Source organism: Marmota marmota, unplaced genomic scaffold (assembly GCF_001458135.2).
Source record: "Marmota marmota marmota unplaced genomic scaffold, marMar, whole genome shotgun sequence".
Taxonomy (NCBI): Eukaryota; Metazoa; Chordata; class Mammalia; order Rodentia; family Sciuridae; genus Marmota; species Marmota marmota.
In genome coordinates, this window is record NW_025999999.1 from 7,947,411 (window position 1) to 7,967,750 (window position 20,340).

At 46.1% G+C, this 20,340-nt stretch overlaps 1 protein-coding gene across 14 annotated transcripts in view; it reads left to right on the top strand.

Moving 5' to 3' along the window:
• The window catches only part of Sufu (SUFU negative regulator of hedgehog signaling), a 120,045-nt gene that overhangs the window by 78,160 nt on the left and 21,545 nt on the right, over positions 1 to 20,340 (top strand). For 10 of the 14 annotated variants that reach the window (XR_007349132.1, XR_007349134.1, XR_007349131.1 and 7 more), the window contains exons 7-10: positions 403 to 559; positions 2,755 to 2,878; positions 17,563 to 17,697; positions 19,633 to 19,771. Coding sequence is in view for 8 of the 14 variants with exons in the window: in XM_015494720.2 (XP_015350206.2) it covers positions 403 to 559; positions 2,755 to 2,878; positions 17,563 to 17,697; positions 19,633 to 19,771 (555 nt within the window). In the remaining 6 variants the exon portion in view is untranslated. The remainder of the gene's footprint in view (positions 1 to 402; positions 560 to 2,754; positions 2,879 to 17,562; positions 17,698 to 19,632; positions 19,772 to 20,340) is intronic. The other 4 variants (XM_048807240.1, XM_015494721.2, XR_007349136.1 and 1 more) reach the window with 2 other exon arrangements.

The following is a 20,340-nucleotide window of genomic DNA, read 5'->3' on the forward strand; positions in this document are numbered from 1 at the left end:
GTAGCAGTGACTGGGGGGTTCTTCTTAGAGTGTCAGGGAGAAGAGGAGGGATTGTATCTTTGCTCGTGGAGTAAGGTTCTGTCTTTGCTTTATCAGCTCTGTGGGCCAGCATGTGGTAGACAGAGTTGGGGCTCTGAAAGAGGTGTGAAGGCCGTTAGATTGAAAGGTTAATGATAGAGAAGCTTCCCTGGCTTCATCCCCAGGAGGAATCCAGTGTCTGGCAAAGCCCATTATCTATAACCAGAGCAGAACAAGGTCAAATAATTTGCTCTTAATAGCAGCTGTCCATGCTCAGCACCTACATAGGCTCAGTACTTACTATAAGGGTGGTAGCTGGGAGGGTAGTAGTGACATTGGGCCATAGTTCTCTGAAGGAACTCTGGGTCTTTGGTTCTTTTCAAGCAGGAGAGAGTTGACAAAGGCATTGAAACAGATGGCTCCAACCTGAGCGGTGTGAGTGCCAAGTGTGCCTGGGATGATTTGAGCCGGCCCCCCGAGGATGATGAAGATAGCCGGAGCATCTGCATCGGCACACAGCCCCGACGGCTCTCTGGGAAAGGTAGGAGTGTCTACCCTGCCTTCCCCCTTTGGTTTCATGTTGGATTTTCAGGCTGTCTAGGATAGGTTTTCAACTCAACAGCCTACTCAATGGATTATTTCCAGCCTGATTTAAACAGCTAGTGAAGTCTTCCATCAAGGGGGAATTAGAGAAGCTTAATTTCCTGTATGTACTTCAGATGTACCACCAGCTGGATCTATTGTGTTTTTTTTATTTACCCCTTGCAATCTGAGGTCATAGAGGTGAGTGGAAGCCACAGAACAGTTACAGGAAAAGTTCACAGATCACCCAAGCACAAGAGAACAACTGTAGGCCACCCACAGAATTGACAAAAGGCCCAGATCTGGCCTGAAGGCCATGCCAGACCTGGGGATCACTGTCTTCAGGCCCACCCAGGCTTTTGAAGACAGAAGCCTGAATGTGAGGCCAGCTCTCAGTGACTACACACCACTGTCCTACACAGGCAGTCTAAGGGGCTACGGCAAGGCACCCTGGACCCACTGCTTTCCTGGTGAGGTCTTGATGAGGATGTGGTTGTATTGTTGAAAGCTCCCTATGCTGGTGTTGGCTGTAGAAACAGTTGTGGTTTTTAGCAAAGGGCATCTCCAAAGGAAATTTGGCCACTTACATATACATATGCAACTTTTTTGTCTATTTCCTTTCTCAATCTCTTCATCTTTTTTTTTTTTTAATACGTTGTCTTTTTTTGTTTTTGTTTTGGTGCTGGGGATTGAACCCAGGGCCTTGTGCATGTGAGACAAGCACTGTACCAATTGAGCTATATTTCCAGCCCTGTAAGTTGTCTATAACACTGAAAAAAATATCTATATATGAGATTTATTTATTCTTGGGTGCTAGAGATGGAATCCAGGGCTTTGTGCATGCTAAGCATGTGCTCTATCACTGACCTACACCCCCAGCTCCTATATATATATGAGACTCATAAAAGTTTTTGTCTTTCTCAAAAGAGAAAATTTAGTCACAAACATTTGACCCTGTATTTCCATCCTGTTTGTTCTAATGGTGTGTCAACCCCATTCAAATACTATAATCATTTTATTGCATTTGACAAAAGAAGTAATTTAAGAAGGGATTCATATTCTTATCCACAATTTTAATCATTATTGGCTGTGTGTGTGTGTGTGTGTGTGTGTGTGTGTGAGTGAGTGTGAGAGAGAGACCAGGAATTAAATGCAGGGGTGCTTAACCACCAAACCACAGCCTTTTTTTTTTTTTTGAGACAGGGCTCTCTAAGTTGCTCAGAGCCTCCTTAATTGCTGAGGCTGGCTTTGAACTTGCGATCCTCCTGCCTCAGCCTCCCAAGCTACTGGGATTACAGGTTGTGCCACCACTGCCAGCATTTTTTTAATTGTAAAGGTAATCCATGCCACAGTAACAGGTCAAACAGAAAAGTCAGTAATCCTGTCCTCCCGTTCTTAAGTCTACCATTTGAGCAACCAATTCTAATTTCCTCTTTTTGAATTGTTTGCAGTGTACAGAGGTAAATTTTATATCATATATGGGATGAAACTAGTAAACTTCACCTCAAAGACCATTAAAGCACCTTACAGAGAAATAATTACACCAAAGAACTCCTTTCTCACCTCACCATCCTTGCTAGCTCCATGGAGAGGCAGAGTTCCCTGGGATAGGCCAAGGTAGGAAGACGATCTCAGTAGCCTACTGACCCAGACCAAAGGCAAAGGGGCAGCAGAGCCAGACCACTCAAAACCCAAAAGCAAGTGTAGAAGGTGCCTGCCAGTTCATAGCAGGACCCTTACAGCCTTTGCCAGCATCTATCCTAACATGCAGAATCCCTGATGATCTGGAACAGTGGCAAAGGCCTTGGCAGTCAGTCACTGTCTGCAGCCATGTTAAAGGTAAACTTCAGGCCTAAGTTGCAGGAAGAAAAAGAACAATGATGAGTGCCTTCTGGAGTCAGAGAGTACTTCTTGTCTTCTACAAGATTGGCACTTCTCAAACCCAGAGCTTCTTGAGAGCATGATGCCTCATCTGCCCCATCTCCTCACAATCTGCCCTCACTCAGCTCTCACATCTAGATGCATAGAGTAGGCTCAGGACTAGCTAGCATGGTGGCCTTCCCCCAGTATGTCTATTGAACTAGGTTTCAGGGCCTGGGAGGGGGTTGCTGGAAATTCAAAGGCTACTTAGGATATTTAATGATTTGGTTGCAGACACAGAGCAGATCCGAGAGACCCTGAGGAGAGGACTCGAGATCAACAGCAAACCTGTTCTTCCACCGATCAACCCCCAGATCAACCCTCAGCGGCCGAATGGCCTCACCCATGACCGGACCCCGTAAGTTCCCAATGTTCCAAGGTTGGGACAAGAGGATAGTTTTGTCCAGAGGGACTGTCCCTGTGGATTGTATGAGAGAACAATGTCCATAACCCTTGCTGGGTGAGTCCAGGGCCTCTAGATTTAAGGGCAGGCATGGTCTAGAGCACATAGATCTGTGGGTCATAGGTAAAGGCCTCAAAGGGGACCCAGTGGACCAGGAATATAAACAGCAGTAAATATTTATATGGGCTGTGTGAATAGACAGGAGGCCAGGTTGGGGCAAAATCTGACTTGGGGCCTCTCAGCCTTATTGGAGCCCATTGTGCTGAGCACAGTCCCCTTCTTATCTCAGCCTCAGCCAGAGTTGCCCTTCCTTCCTTCCTGGAGCCTGGTCTCCGGCTGATAACTGCAACCCTGGGGACCTCCCTATCTGGCTGCCCCCATACTAGATGCCTGCTACTGAGGCACTTCTTCCTGCCTGCTTCCCTGGGCCCTAGGGAAAGGAAGGGAAATCCTTTGTAGGCCTCTGCTGCCTGTCCAGGGGGCCCTATAGCCCTTGGGGGAGACTGAGGCCACCCCAGGGGTCAACTTCCTTCCCACCAACCCCTCTTCCTCTGATAGGGGACAAGTGGTGGGCAGGGCTAGAGCACCCCTTTCTGCCCTTAGTCCTACCAGCAACTCTAGGGAATTGCTGCTGGCAGGGGATGCCTGGGACTTGGCAGTTAGGAGCAGGAACCTTGCCTGCCAGGGAGGAAATTGCTGTGCCTTGAGCTAAAAAGGACATCAACTAATTCTGAAAGATTAGGATGATCTACCTGTCTTCTAAGAAGTCTGAATTACACACTTGCTTTGTGGCAAACTCAGGGCCAAAGGGGGTCATCCAGAGTACACAGGATCTTCCTTGTGGCAGGGGGGTGCATGAATGAAACAGTGAACATCTTGGGGGAGGTACCAGGGATTGAAACCAGGGGCTGCTTAACCACTGAGCCAGCCACATCCCCAGCCTTTTCATAATTTTTTATTTTGAGACAGGGTCTCACTAAGTTGCTTATGGCCTTGCTTGCTAAGTTGCTGAGGCTGGTCTTGATCTTGTGATCTTCCCATCTCAACCTCCTGCATCACTGGAATTACAGGCATGTACCACTGTGCCCAACTAAAAATGAACTTTTAACAGTATGAACCTGACATAAATCAGTTTGTTGGAAATGGCTGTTGCTCTGTAGTACAGCTCCAGTTGCTGATCCGTGATCCCCAGAAATGGTAGTGATGCAGTATATTACAGAAAAGTTGGTCAGAAGTTGGGCATGGTGGCCTATCTCAGCTGTTGAAGGGGATGAGGCAAGAGGATTTTAAATTCAAGGCCAACCTAAGAAACTTAGTTAGACCCTATCTCAAAATAAAATTCCAAAAAAGGCCTGGGGACATAGGTAAGTTGTAGAGCACTTGCCTAGCATGTGCAAGGCCCTGCATTTAATCCCTAATACTACAAAAACAAAAACAAAAAAAAAAGAAGAAGGAGAAGAAGAAGAGACAGTATGACCTGGCATAGTTAGGGAAAGTGTCTTGAAGAAGGACCATAATATCTCATCCTAGAATCATTCAAGCAAGGGAAACTGCTGAAAGGAATGGAATAAGGGGAGGCCTGGCCAGCTAAGGTTAAGACTACATTCTAGGAGTGGATTGTGGAGTAAGAAGAGTTACTTGAGTACCAACATGGCTCACCTGGTAAACTTGCCATCCAGAAGCCAAGAGAGTTGAACTCTTTATCAAGGGCCTAGAGAGGTCTCCACTGCCACCTCAGAGTGACTTTCAACTGTAGCCAGTGTGTTTCTCCAGCCTGAAGTAGCTGGCTTTGGGGCACCAGGATCTTCCTCTGGTGGCAGCAGATGGCCAAGCTGGGTTGTGAGGCATCTGGAAGCTCTCTGCCTGTGGTCTGGACCCTGTCCCAGAGCCATACTCCTTCCTGTGCCCTTAGCTTGGCTTCTTATTAAAGGCCTTCTTGGCACTGTTGGGGAGCCAGAGGTACTAGTAGACTTAAAATCTCAAGAAAATTACCTATAACCTGGTGACTGTCAGTGCAGATGGCCCTCATGCCTCCAGAAGGCCAGAGTCAGAGGGCAGGGGCTCCTACCAACATGCACACCCACTTGCCCCTCCTTACTACCAGGACAAGCCTGAGATCTTGCTCCCTGTCTTGAGAGTACTTTCAGCTATTGTACCCCAAGATACTTCAAGGAGGCACAGGCTCTGGGTTCCTATAGATACCCCATGACTGGGCAGTGGAGCAGTGGTTTCGGCACAAGACAGAGGCTACAGCCTCCACCCCTTAGCCTCAGATGGCTCACATACAGAAGTGGGTGGGAATAGATCAGAGGTGCCAGCCCTCTGGGATCATCTCCCCTTTATGCAGCTCAAGTGTGCTCAGTCAGGTCCCCAGAGTGCCAGACTTTGCCATCTGGATAGAATCAGAATGTGTGCTCTGAGGTTCTTGGTGCTCATTACAATTTGTTAGCAGCCAGTTGAATGATGGTTCCTCCTCCTTTGCCAAGGCCATTCTCCAGTACACCCTTGAGTCTCTCAAACTCTGGCTCCCTGTTGTCTCAGGATCAGTGGTGACAGACTCAGTTCAGATTAGCAAGCATGAGTGTAATATCTGTGCTGCCCACTCTGGGACCTGACCCTGTTTCAGACACACCACATGGATTGCAATAGAGAAAGCTGACCCAAAATGTGCTGGCACCAGGATTTGCTCCTCTCCCTGTGGGGAAGCAGCCAGCATGGGCCTTATTTTGTCTGGTGTCTGATTTCCCCTTAGTCAGGATTTCTGGGCTGGAGAACTCTGATACATGGTCTTTGTGGGTCTGTGTATGGTCTGAGGAGGGCACAGAGATAGATCAGAGGTTCAGAACAGCTGATCAAGCCTAGTCATCATCACCTGGGTCCTGGCCTACTTGGGGGAGTCAGGTGCTTGTTCTTTTCACACCTCCATAGCAGCCAACACTTCTATAGAGCTTATTCTGAGCCAGATAATATTATAAGGACTTTATAACCATATTAATTTAATTTATCCTCCTAGCTACTCTATAGAGTAGATAGTCTTATATATCTCCCTTTTATAGATGAGAAAACTGAAATGTAGGGAAGTTAATAAGTAATTTGTTTAAGGTTAGAAGAGGTTAGAGCTCAGGGCAATCTGTCAGACATTAAAACAAATGTGAGTCAGGTGCAATGACACACACCTGTAATCCCAGTGGCTCAGGAGGCTGAGACAGGAGGTTCAAAGCCAACCTCAGCAAAAGCAAGGCACTGAGCAACTCAGTGAGCCCTGTCTCTAAATAAAATTCAAAATAGGGATGGGGATGTGGCTCTGTTGTTGAGTGCCCCTGAGTTCAATCCCCAGAACAAAAAAAAAAAAAAAAAATGGTAAAAACAATGGATGTGATCTTTCTTGCTTCATTCTCAGGGACCCCATAAGGAACACAGAATCAGTGTCTCTGAGATAACAATGACCTTCACTGGTAGAACTCCTGTAACTAGTTGTAGCATGAATATGAACCCTTCACATGACACTGAGGACAAAGCTAAGCCCCATGTTAAAAGCTTACTGTGCTTACTTAACTCCAGGGATGACATACCATGAACCCCAGTGATTCTAAATCCCAGAAATAATGAGCTCTGAATTAACTGGCTCATTTATAGCAGAATTACTTTTTGATATGAGACCTTGTTTTCTTCAAGTTCAAACACAAGTACAACCCTTTCTCTGTCCCTGCACTGCCTCAGTACTAGGGGATTTCTTTCTTTCTGGAGGCCTTATTTCTTGCTTCCCAGAAAGGCAGGCCCCTCTGGGTAACCTGCCTCCTCTGCCACTCACTATTTCCAGCCCTCCTCCAACTGCCTTCCCAGAAGGAGTCTCCTTGGCCCTCTTTAGGGCTTCTTTAGCATTTCACAACCCTTGCATTCCAGCCATGAAATTTGTATCTGGCTTTCCCCAAGATGATCAGTTGAGAAAAGCCTCCTTCGGCTTGCTGGCGCCTCCCTTCCCACTGCCTGCTTGGGTGAGTTTGGGAAGCATAGGAAGCAATCCCTTTGTGCTACTTAAGGACAGCCTGCCCTAGAACTGTGCCTGCGGATATTTGTAGGGATCTGGGATGGGGGGTTGTCTGAAGTGGCTGGTAAGCTAGAGTCTGACTTAGCTTCCAGCCTCTTCACAATGACTGGGGCCTGGGATGGTGTGTATGATCAGGTGCTACTTAGGGAGATTTACTTTTCTATAAACTGTTCCTGGGATGCTAGGAACCTGTATCAGTATTCTAGAATCTCTTCTTCCCTTGGCCAGTGGATTTATTGTCTGAGGTAGAGGGACCTTTAGGAAGCTCTCTGGGTCACCTACCAGAGAAGGACAGGGCTCCTGTGTATACACACAAGTGTTGGAAGGAGAAGGCTTCTGACCATTGGAGGAATACTTTGTAGTTGGGGCACCTCTGAAAAACAAACTCACCGTCATTGCTGAGCCAAGTTTCTCAGTCCTCTGGAATTACACCAGCAGCTTTTAAGACTGCTTTCTTTTCTGTCCTTTTCCTTCTTTTTTAAGATTTATTTTATTTTTTATTCTTCTTCTTTCCTTAATTTCCTGGAAAATTCAGGTTTTGTAGCATGAGTTCTCCTGTTGTGACATTCGCATCTACAACACCACCCCCAATACACACATGCACACGTACATACACTTATTTCTTTCTAATTTATTTATTTATTTTTTTCCTGGAGTGCTAGGGATCAAATCCAGGGTCTTCTGCATTCTAGGCAAGCGCTTTGCCACTGAGCTACATCCCCAATCCTCTCTATTTTTGTAAGCACATCTGCTCCTACCTGTTTGAACTTTTGGATGGGGTGACTTTGCCACCTCTAATTCCTGTCTTGAATAGCTTGTAACCTGACCAGGGAATCATCATTTAGAGGAAATTGTGATTTGTTTTGCTCAACTTATTAGCTCCATGAAGATTAACTAGAAGAAGAAAATATCTTGTTTGCACCTACCCTACCAATTAATTTAGATGAAAGAAGGTGAGTTTCCATCTGGGAAGACCACAAGGCTATTGCGGTGCCATTCACAGGCAAAGCAGTGTGGGGTGACCTTACTTTCAGCCTCTCATGTCTGTGCAGGGCCAGCCTGGAGCCTGCTCTGTCACGTTGGCTTCCCTCACCACTCTCATGTTGGGGAAGTACATTTGTTTGCACTGGAAAGAAAGCCCAGAAAGAAACAGCCTTTCACTCATAGCCCTGGCCAGGATCCTCAGGGCTGATAGGATGAAGGGCCCAAGCCTCTTTTCTGCCTGCTTCCTGGATTAGTGTTCAATGCTTTGCCTCTCTCACTGTGATCCAGGTTGTCACACTAAGTTTCTTTACATGCCTTTCTCAGAAATATACATTTGAAAGGGTAGAACAAGGGGCTGTAGCAAATCCAGCACAATTCAGTTTCTATTTAAACTCCACTCTTTGCTCTACTTCCCCAAAGTTGAAGCCACAGCGGCCGTTGTTAACACCTTGTCTTTACTGCCCTCACTGGCACTTTAAATTCTCAGTGCAAATGCTACATCCCCCTTCCTCAACTTGCACAATCATGAGTATTTTTATCACTCATCCCTGATCCTCAATGTCACCCAACACTTCAGTAGTGAGTCACTTCTGCAGGGAAGGGAAAGGGAAGGCTCAAAGGTAAGAGCTGGAGAAAGGAAATGACTCAGTGTCTTAGAAAAAGGAAAGCCAAGGACTCTGACTAAAACTGGCTCACTCAGGCTAGGCCTGGGTAAAGGCCCGTGGTGCCCAGAGGGACTAATGGTTGATTAGGGAATCCCCAATCCTTATGCACATTTTATCCACCCTGATTTCTTCATCCCCACTCTGTTCCACCATTCCATTTTCATGTTCCATCTGTGGGATGTTCCTATGGAGAATATTATACCTTATCATTTGGTTATTATTACTTATTGGTAACCCTTTATAGCCTTTTATTTCTAATATTCTAAAAGAGTATGACTAGATAATACAGTCTCATGCTTAACAGTGACTCTGGAGGTGAACTGGTCCCCTCACCCTCTACCCCACACCCACACTCTTTACCAATCATGCCTTGAAGAGAGATCTACACGTGGTTCTTTCTCTGAAAGGTTCAGAGCTTTCGTCAGCAATCAGAAAGCAAGAGGAGCGATTTCTCAGAAAAGAAACAGAAGCCAGATGTTGGTTGGGTCTCTGCCAGCCAAATTCACCTCATCTGGGGGTAGTTGCCAAGACTGATGCCCTGGTTGCTATTCCCCAGTGTCCTCAAGGAGAAGGCCCCAAGTTGTGTGGCCAGTGCGGATATCATGATTGTCACAGGACTAGGACCATAGCTAAAAGGAGTTTCAGTGGTTCAACTCCTCTCCTTTCTACCCCCTGCCATTGATAGAATACGGCTGGTACCCTTTAGGTTAATGTGGCGAAATTAAGACCTTTCCGTTTGAAGGAATCAGAACAGGGAGGAAGTATGTATAAGGCTCTGCCAATCTGTAAAGTGTCAGTAGAGTCATTAGGGCATATACTATAAACAATACAGTACTAGAATTCAGGATTCTATCCTTACACTGGAAGGAGAGGGTATGCTAAGGTATGTTAGTCACTTTATGCAGTGAGAAGTATAAATATAGAATGTGTTATATAGACAGGTGGGAAAGACTAAATAAATTTTATTTAGATCTATTCCTGGATTGCTGAGGTGTGCCTCTAAGCCACACCATAAACCACCCCCTTGGTGCTTCCAATACAGAAAGAATCCTGAGCTGGACAGGTTCTTGTGACTGAGTGTGCAGTTTTTATTGCCCATCACCACGTGTGAAGTTCTGTATTGTGAGCTGCTGTTGTCCCCACTTCTCAGATTATAACACGGAGGCTTATGTTTTATAACTTATCTAGAGTCTAACCACTAGGAATAAGTGTCAGCCAGAATTTGAACCTCAGGTTGTTTGCCTTTAGATCCAGGCCTCTTCACCACTGTGTACTGCCTATAAAAAAGGATAAAAGTGGAGGAGGTGCTTGTCAATCCACAGGAAAATATAACTGGAAAGGGGGCCCTGGAAGTCTACCTGTGTGCAGAGAGAAACAGTTATTTTAGTTTGCCTGGAAACCCATGGAGGTGGCAGGTCAATGGAGACCATCTGGCTGAGAAAAGTGTAAAATGTAAAAAGTAAAATGAAATCTGCTAGAATATACACTCCATCAAAATGAGTGAGGCAGACAGTGAATGTAGGAAAGGGGGTCCAACATGAGAAGGAGACGGGGAGTCACAGGGTGAAGGTAAAGAGTGATTCCAGATAATGGCTGAGCAGCAAGAACCAAAGGCAACCAACTCAGATTGGAGTCAATTGGAAGGATCCTCATGAAAAATGGCTTTAAGATAGAACTGATAAATATTTGTTGTATTTGTATGTCTTGGGAGGACATCTGTAGATCATTGGTATATTAATCCTAATTGAACTGATGGTAAACACCCAGAAAACTAAGATAGTTTGCCTAGGGATTTAGTTTAGTTCAGTGGTAGAGCACTTACCTAGCATATGCAAGGCCCTGGGTTCAATCCCCAGGACTACAAGAGGAATACAATAAAAAGAAAGAAAACTAAGACAGTTATTAAATCCAAGGAAATAGACATGTTAGAAGAGTAATTATAGTATACTACATGATTCACCTATAAATAAGATTGATATAGTGGTAATAATGTGAACACTTAATACAGATCCACACAAACTTGCAAGGTAGTTGTCTTGGGAAGATGGAAACAAAGGAGGGTGGGATAAGAAAGAGCCAAAAGCTTGTCTTTTAGGGGAGTTTGGTGAGTTTATGAAAAGAGGGGTTCTCTGGTTAAGGTTGGAAAATGTTGGCTTACACAAAAGGAAACCAATTAATTCTCCTTTTGTAAACCTTCAAAATGTTTGGAGTTCACCAACATTTTGCGAACCTCTAATCTGAGGTGAGCATATTGCATCCAGCCTTTGTCATATCTGTTTTGTTGTTGTTGTTGTTGTTGTTTTGTTTTATTTTGTTTTTTAGAAACTTCTCTGAGAATTCCATAGAATGCCCTTTGAGAAACTATCTCCCAGGAAGGATGTTCTGTTCAGAGTTCAGGGAATGAACTATTCAATGCAGCTCAGTGGTAGAGCCCTTGCCAAATATACCTGAGTAGGATCTTGGTTCCATCCCCAGCACTACAGAGATGTGGAGGAATTGGACTGGGTGTGGTGGGTGGCGCATATCTCTACTCCCAGTATTTTGGGAGGCTGAGGCAGGAGGATCATGAGTTCAAAACCAGCTTCAGCAAAAACAAGGCGCTAAGCAACTCAGACTGTCTTTAAAATAAAATACAAAAAAGGGCTAGAGATGTGGCTCAGTGGTTGAGTGCCCCTGAGTTCAATCCCCAGTATCCCCCCCGTGTCCCCCCCAAAAAAAAGAGGAATTGGGATGTTCAGGGAAGAGAGCTATGCCTTTATGGGCTGAAACCCCAGAAGAAAGGATAACTCATAAAGTATGGAAGTATGGGAGTTTCTCTCTCTCTCTTTCTTTTTCTTTTGTTGTTATTGTTGTTGTAATACTAGGGACTGAACCCAGAGACTCTTAACCACTGAGTTACGCATCCCCATTCACTTTTTTAAATTTTATTTTGACACAGGGTCTCACTAAATTCCTGAGGCTTGCCTCAAACTTAAAATCCTACTGCCTCAGCCTCCATGCCACTGGGATTACAGAAATGCACCACTGTGCCAGGCAGGAAGATAAAAGTTTCTTAAGGAGAATATAGCAACATTTTGGCTGGCATCAGAAAGACATGGATTTTATCTCAGCTTTTATTTGCTCATTGCATGACCTTGAGCTAGTTATTTAAGTCTTGGAGTTTCAGTGTCTTCATCTGTAAAATGAGGAATGTAACACCTATTAATTGGGTTATGAAAATTAAAGGAAGCGAAATATATGAAGGGTTTACTAGGGGACCCAGAACTATTGTTTGTGCTTAATAAAAGGTATCACTTGGTATTATTGTTGTGAATAGTTCCCTGAAAACTAAAAGGAGGCATAAGACCTCCAGGGACCAGTGCAGGTATTTAGAGAATTCTCCTCACAACTCAGAATTTGGGAAGAATTTGAACAATAGCTGGAAAGAGAGTCATGTTATGCCAGCACAGATGTAAAGAACAGGGTCAAAAAAAAAAAAAGCTGAAACTCAAGAACTGAGTCCTGCTAAAAAGTACTATGAAGGCTGATGCAGTGACACATGTCTATAATCCCAGCAGTTTGGGAGACTGAGACAGGAGGATCACAACTGGAGACCAGCCTCACCAATTTAGTGAGAGCCTGTCTCAAAATTTTTAAAAAAAGAAAGAAAGAAATTAAAAAGGGCTGGGATTGTAACTCAATGGTAGAAAGCCCCTGGGTTCAATCTATTATAGACAAAAACAAAGTGCTATGACCAACAAAAAGGGCTTTAGTTTTGTGTGACTCTTTGGAGAAGACCTCACGGTTTGGATAGAGTAATGCTAATCAGTGGCAGAGAGAAGTAAATTTTACTTGAATTGTGTAATGCTGCCACCTCAACACAATGATTATCAGCCTAGGAAGGGTCACAGCAGTGACAAAAGGATGGAAGCTGTGCATTCAGATCTCCTGGTCCACAAGGATTTTAGGAGAATTGGAAGTGGAAGTAAAGAGACTGGTGTTCATATCTTTTGCTTTTTCTCTTTCTTTCTTTCTTACTTACCTACTTATTTATGGTACTAGGGATTGAATCAAGGACCTTGCACATGTGAAGCAAACACTACCACTGAACTACATCCGAAGCCCTGACTGATTGATTAATTGATAGATACTGGAGATTGAACCCAAGGACACTTTAACACTAAACTACAACCCCAGTCCTTTCTGTTTTGAGACAGGGTCTCACTAAGTTGCTGAGGCTGGCCTTGAACTTGAGATCCTCCTACCTCAGCCTCCCAAGTAGCTGGGATTACAGGTATGTGCTCCCAGGCCCAGCTGGTATCAGAAATTCTGAGGGAATTGGGGAGAGGAGAGTTGACAACCTGGAAGCAACCAAAAGTTTCAGGATGACAAGAGCATTTGCACTCTCCAGACTAGTGAGCTTGGCGCAGTTCTCATGAAAATTCTGCACTAGATGATTCAGCAAGGAGCTTCAGACATTTTGGGAACAGTGAGCCCTGAGAATCAGAAAATAAGGCTTTGGGAAGTGCTTACCTGCCTGGAAGACAGAAGAAGTCCTTTGGATTCACATACACAGGGTTTAGAAAGACATCTTGAGAACGCTCTGACATCATTATTGAAGGGAAAGTGAGGAACGAGAGATGGGTAAGCGAGAAATGAAAAACAGACCAGGCAGCGATACACATAAGAGTTTATTTGTCAGAGATGACAAATAAAGGCACATCTCTCTATAGCAGAGAAAGGCAAAACAGGCTTGGGTTCCAGGACTTTTATGGGGCAGGCTCAGAAATCAGAGCCAGGCGGGTCCTAATGCAGGTAGTCAGGGGTTGTGTTGGTATGAGGGAGTGGTGAGCCTTTCTCAGAAAGGCCCTTGGGCAGGAAAGTGAAACTTTTTCCTTAAAATGGTGGCTGTCACTTAAGATGACCATCCAGATGCTAAGCAACAACCTTAAAATTATAAGCAACACAGATGTGTCCAGAGAGCATCCAGGAGGGTGAGAGACTGGTGATGGGAAGGTTGGGTTGATTTATAATTGATTGGATGAGGATACCCAAAGAGTAATGATGTCAGTCTGTCAGGCTGTCTGCCAGCCCTGGCCTGCTTACTATTTAATCAAAGCCTAGGAAGAGAACATCGATGGCAAGTTTATCAGTTTTGTCAGTGATGTGAAGTCAGGAAAGAATGCCAATATGATGGATGCCAGAGTCAGGTTCAGAATTATCTGAACTGCTTGCAATCCTAGCCAAATAACAAGAGTTCTACTCTTAGCTGCAAATAATCATCAGTACATAGTAGCTGGGGGAGAAAAGTTCTAAGGGCAACCCATGGGAGAAAGCCTGAGGGAGATTTCATTGACTGAGGGAGTGCAATATGAGTTGGTAGTTTGATGAGGTTTCAAAGAATAGACAATTTGATGACAGTTTTAATAGAAATAAAGTGTCCCAAACAAGAGTGCCCAGGGCCTCTGTGATCTGTTCTGGTCAGACCACATACTGTATTTATTTCCACACACCACACTTCACTTCCAGACATGACACTCTAGCTTTGACAAGCTAAAATGAATCCAAGGGAGGGTGACTTGAATGGATGGAGGATTTCAGAACCTTGTCAAGAAATGTAGTAGAAAGTTGGGGCCACAGATCCTAGAAAAAGAAACTGTTGATGGGATGTGAGAGCAGCCTTGGGGATTCAAAAGGCTGTCATGGAAAGATGGATTAAACTACTGGGCAACTTGAAGGCCAGTGGTTTGAGAATTGCAGAGAGGCAGACTATGCCCTGTAGAAACAAGATGGCTGAACCAGCTCCTCCTTCAGTGGAACAAAGGCACAAGGGGTCTTGTTGGCCTGTAGTTAGCCTTCCAGAAGCACTGATAGCCTATAGTGTCCACTCCAGGAGTCAGGAGCCTTTTCAGGCCCCATCTCTCCCAAGCTCAGGGAAATTGACCTAGCTTGTGACAGTTGGACTGAGTCCTGGAGAAAGGCAAACAAGTTCCTATAAGTTGTGGACATTCTGGCAGGAGGAGCAGAGAGACTTGAGAGGCAGTCAGCTATATTTTGAGGACCTCCCATATCCCAGGACTTACACGAGTCATCTCATTTAATCAATATGATGACTCTACTGTTATTACTCCCATCAAAGATAACAAATCTTGGGCTGGGAATATAGCTCGGTTGGTACAGTGCTTGCCTCACATGCACAAGGCCATGGGTTCAGTCCCCAGCACCACAAAAAAAAAAATCTTAGAGAAAGGTTCAGTCAGTTACCCAAGGACTCAAATCCAGAACATAAGCACTTGGGGGTGGGGGGCAGTGGGTCTGGGTCATGCCATCTCAGGAGCCCCTCCCTCTCTCTTCCTCCCCCAAACCTTTGCCTTCTCCTCTACTGGGAACTCAGGGAGAAAACAGCCCAGCTGAAAAATTAGGCCATGCTGCCGAGCACACTACTTATTTTTTTATGACTAAGATTAAGCTGACAACCATGCAAAACATTGCAAACCTGTGTCGGCTGCAGATTTAATACCTCACCCAGCCCACACAAATAATTCATGCTTCTGCATCGATGTCCAGAAAAAACAAATCAGCAAAAAGCTGGGCTCCTGCGTGTGTATAGAGCAGCCGCCTTTCCATTGAAGCAGCGTGCCGGAAATACCCAAGCTCCAGGACTGCAGATCTAGCGTTTTGCAATTTTTTTTTTCTTTTAAAAGATTAAAGTACGGTTTTTCAAATGATTGAAGGTTGGTGGGAGGTGTAAATGTGGGCACTTGTCACATTAATTCTTCAGATGATTAAGTTCTTTTCCATTTCTTTAAAGCTGTTTGCAGTTGGGTTTGATGTCCTCGTTCCGGGTGAGTGTGTTGTGGCAGTTACCAAGGTGACTTTAGCTGACTTTCAACAATTTATTTTTCCCTCCAGCTTGAGATGTCTCTAGCCCTGTGTGTTGCTGATTCTTCTCCCACCAGCCCCCTTCCACCTCCCATTGCTGTTCCTCAGCACTTTTGCCTGTGGGCCCTGCCCTAGGGCTAGGCCTCAGCCCCTCTGCAGAATGAGCATGGTGGTGCCCCTGGATATAAGAACCTGTCAGATAGCACAGTCACACCCTAGTTTTTACACTTAAACTCACTCTGTGGGGCTGGGGAGAATGCTTACCCATCATGCACAGGGTCCTAGGTTTAATCCCCAAAACCATAAAAAATAAAAATAAAGGATTAAACTCCCTATGTGAAACTCAGGCTTGTCACCTCAACTCATCTGTAAAAGGGTTAACAGAACCTGCCTTAGGGAGTAAACCTATGGCACAGAGAAAGTACCCAGCAGATTGGAGGAGCTGCTGTTGTTTCCTGCCTTCTGTTCTTGTTTGGACCTAGAGGGCACCGGTGTCACCTCTGAGCCCATCAGTAGTGCCTGACTGAGTTGATGTATTTAGTGTTACTCTCCTCAAAAGGGAGGTGTAGCGGCTCTGGTGGAGGGAAAGAGTTAGTTGGTCAGAAGTCCAGGGTTCCCAAGTTGGCCTGTCATAGACCAGCTCTGTTGCCTTGGATGCCTTGCTGTCCCTTTTTTGAAAAGGAAAGAGATAGATTAAACAATCTTGAGTTTCCTTCCAGTCCTGAAATACCATGACCCTCTTGTTCATAGCTTTTGTCTCCTTCACAGGTCTTAAAAAAGCTCTTGCCAAGGGGAAAGGCCATTTCAAGTGGCTTTGGGAAGCCAGAGGAAGTGATGGCTTTTGTGAAAGAGCAGTCAAATCTGGGGAAGGATCCTCACATAGAAGGAGAAGACTCAGGAGGGAGCAGTTCTAAGCACTGCCTCAGCAGGACCCTTGCTGTCCAGTGCTGGCCTCACACCCTTGCCCCCTGGGAGGACTCTGCCTTTGGCGTCTCATTGGCTGCAGGCCCCAGGGCTCAGCCTCCAGTGTGTGAGGAGGTCAGGCCTGGCCTCTCCCTCTCTTCAGAGGCTGTCGAGCCCAGACATCCTGGGTGGCTCCTGCCTGCTGCTTGAATGATAAAAACTGGAGCTTCTCACCAAGTACTTTGATGGACACTTGGGGAATTGTTTTGAGATTCACAGCCCAAACCAGAATCCGGCCTTTTGAATGGGATCAGTGGGTGACCCTCATTTCCTGCTGAGGCAGATTTGAAAGGTTGTCAGTAGGGGCAGCTGAATTTGAAAGAGCAAATCTTGGAATGCAAAGAGACCTGGTGGCCTAGCAGTGGGACAAGCTGTTGGTAGGGAGCTGCACAAAGGGAGAATGAGGCAGCAGTGATAGCTTACTGGGGTTGGCCACAGGGGTCCAATCCTACACAGTGGGCAGCCAAGCCTAGTGGCCTGAGTCCCAAGAGCCCAGCTCCCACCCCTCAGTGAGGTTTGTGTTACTTCCTGGTTAAATGAAGAAAATATGTGTCACTTCAGTGCCTGGCGATTAGTAGGAATAGGCATGCTCACAGTCTTTTCAGGGTCAGCTGGATGGAAGCTCTTGGAGCCAGATCTTGGGGAGCTCTCCCATGTCAGCCTTGGGAACAAGGGCTCTCAGGCCCCACAGCAGGGGAGAAGGCTCCCTACTGATCTCACAGATTAAAACAAAACCCTGTGGCATAAACTTTAGAGTATTGTTGGCCAATGATACAGGCTGTAGTAACAGATCTACCTGAGACAGATGCCAACTCCACCCCCATTACTGGCTGTGCAACCTGGGGCAAGTTACTTAACCTCCCTGGTCCTAGTTTCTTATCTGTAAGAGAGAGATGATGATAGTGCCCACCTCATGGGAGTATCACAAGGAGTAGCCAGTCAGTGGAAGTACTTGGCACAGTGACTGGCACTTGGCAAGCACAGATTGAAGGGTGGCTGCTATAATTGTATCAGGCACCATGATTCGTATTAATCAGCAACATAGCCAGAAACTCCCATCTTGCTCCTCCCTGTGGTTTTCACCATGTACTAAACCTGTTTCCATGCTTGTTTCACAGGAGCCGCAAAGACAGCCTGGAAAGTGACAGCTCCACCACCATTATTCCCCACGAGCTCATCCGCACCCGACAACTTGAGAGTGTACATCTGAAATTCAACCAGGAGTCAGGAGCTCTCATTCCTCTCTGCCTAAGGTGAGCCAAGATTATTCCACAATGGAGCCACCCCCTCTCCCCCGACACCCAACCTGGCTTTGGGGCCACTTCAGAGCCTCCCAAATCTCTCTCCCCCAACATGCGCCCCACCCCCAGGGGGGGCCTGGTACCACTTCACCTCCATTCCTCAAGACCTATGCTTGCTGTTTTACCCAGCAAGGCCCCTGTAGGAAGCCCGCCCGCATATCTGACCAGAGTCTGGGAACAGGGAGGGAGGAAAACTGCTCAGGCAGATCTTGGACCTATATGTGATCCTGGGGACCCCAAACCAGCCATCAATCCCCATGTCACTGGGTCATTCTCCCTATGGAAACCTCTAGGCAGCTTAGGTTGTAAGAAGTCTGCAAGCAGTGGGGGCCAGTTGGCCACATAAATTATCCCTAGAGGAAGGCTCTCTTCTGTATCTCAGCGTAGAGCAGTGGCAGGCTCCAATGAGCAAAGCCACAAGCAATCTCTGGCTGCTTGGTCGACAGACCATTCTCATTAGCAAGTTTCAGAGTCAGAGAACCCACAGGGAATAGGTGCTGAAGAACTCTCCTTTATCCAGGAATTGTTCTTCAGCCTTGCCCTCTTTAGGGAGTTTTAGTAACTAAGGGAGTCTCAGATGCCCCCTGCTATCCCACAAGCCTGGGGTCAGGGATGACTGAGTCACCAGTAGCATTTGGTTGCCAGGGGGAAGATTCTGGTGGGTTCTTCCTGCTTGCTGCCTTTCCCATGAAAAACTCTCAGTTCTTCATACCCAATGACCAGCCCAGCAGACTCCTTGAGAGACCAGGAAGCCCAGCTGTGTCTCTTCTGCTGCCGTTCAGATCAGAAACCCAGTCTTGTAGCCAGAAGTCAGCTGATTATGTTGAGCTGAATCTCTTACAGCTGGCCTCATCTGCAGTCCTCTGGCCTTCCACAGTCACTTTGCTAGCAGGAGAGGCAACAAGAATCCCTCTAACTTGGAGGACAGTGACAAGGAAGAAGGGGTTGCATGGTTTGGATCCTCCCTAATATCCCTGGAGCCTGGGGAAGGAGTTTGGAGGGTGGCCAACCTTGGCCAGCCACCCTGGGCAGCAGGGCAAAGATTGCTTGATCAGAGTGAACAGGACCCGGCAGGGCCCACTGCCAGATTCCCAATAATTTCCTCCTCAGCTATTTCTTTGGTATAGGCTTAAGGCCATTAGACTGGTGAAGGGTTAATGTAAGGCAGCCTGAGAGAGTAAAGAGCAGGTGTTGCTTCCCTTGCTGACTAGCATCTTTGCCCCCTAAGTTGTCACTGCCTCCCCTTCCCCCGGTATATTTCCAGACTGGGGATTAAGGGTGACTTCTTGTGGCTCCCTCAGAGTGACCCCACTTGGCTTCATTAATCAATCAATCAACAAATAAATAAATAAAGATGTGCTTTTTGCCTTTAAACCAGCTGTTTAAATGTTACAGGAAAGCCCAGGAGCAGGTGGAAAATTCTGCCCTGGACACTGAATTGTCTTTCTTGCTGGGAAGGCCTGGTATCACTTCACCTCCATCCCTCAAGCAAAGGAGGACATGACTCCCTCTTCATTCTGGGTATAACCCTGGGCATATTGCTCACTTTCCTCTCTAGCCTCACCATTCCCACCAGTATGTGAGGGAGTTGGAATCTATCACCACTGAGGCCCTTTGAACTCTGATCTAGAGTTGTCTCTGCTGGTTGAGCACTTCAGGAGGAAGGCTTTATAGAACTGGTGAAGGAGGCTTCTCTTTGAAGGTGCTGTGATGAGCGGTTTGGTTATGGTCCCCTGTTGGTGGGCAGGTGGGCCATCAGGAGGGCGTTTGTCAGGCATCCTGCCCCAGAAAGCATAGCCTCATCGTCCCAGAACTTTGACCAAGCCTGCTGTGCTTCAGGCTGTTTCTAGGCCCAGCTCCTCATTGTCTCCATGTTCCCATCCCCAGGGGCAGGCTCCTGCATGGACGGCACTTTACATATAAAAGTATCACGGGTGATATGGCCATCACATTTGTCTCCACTGGAGTAGAAGGTGCCTTTGCCACTGAGGAGCATCCTTACGCAGCTCATGGACCCTGGTTACAAGTGAGAAGGCTTTTTTTCTTCTCCCTATCTTCTTCCCGTAGGCTATTCCCTTGGCTACCTGCCCTCCCCTCCCTTGGCCGCTCTTCCTGAGCAGCTGGTTATAAGATGCCTCTTGGATTCAGGGCCTGAGGCCTTTGTGTGGTCATGAGTGTGGATGCTGCTGCCCATCTCAGCAGCTGCAGGGGCACTTCCTGGCCTCCTATGAGACATAAGTGATCACTCTCCAGGCCCTGGCCATTGGTGATTCGGGTTCCTATGAAAATCCAGGTGTGAGGAATATGACTTCCCCTACCCTGGGCAAGATTAAAGTACAGGAAACCAAGAGTGAAGCAAGATGGAGGACATATGGAAGTCACTCTCAGCAGTTATATGAAAATCTTATGAGAATTCATGGGAAGTAGGGCTGAAGTTGTGGCTCAGCAGTAGAGCGCTTGCCTAGCATGTGTAAAGCCCTGGGTTCAATTCTCAGCACCATATAAAAATGAATAAATAAAATAAAGGTATCGTGTCCAACCATAACTAAAAATAAATAAATAAATATTTAAAAAAAAAAAAAAAGAATTTATAGG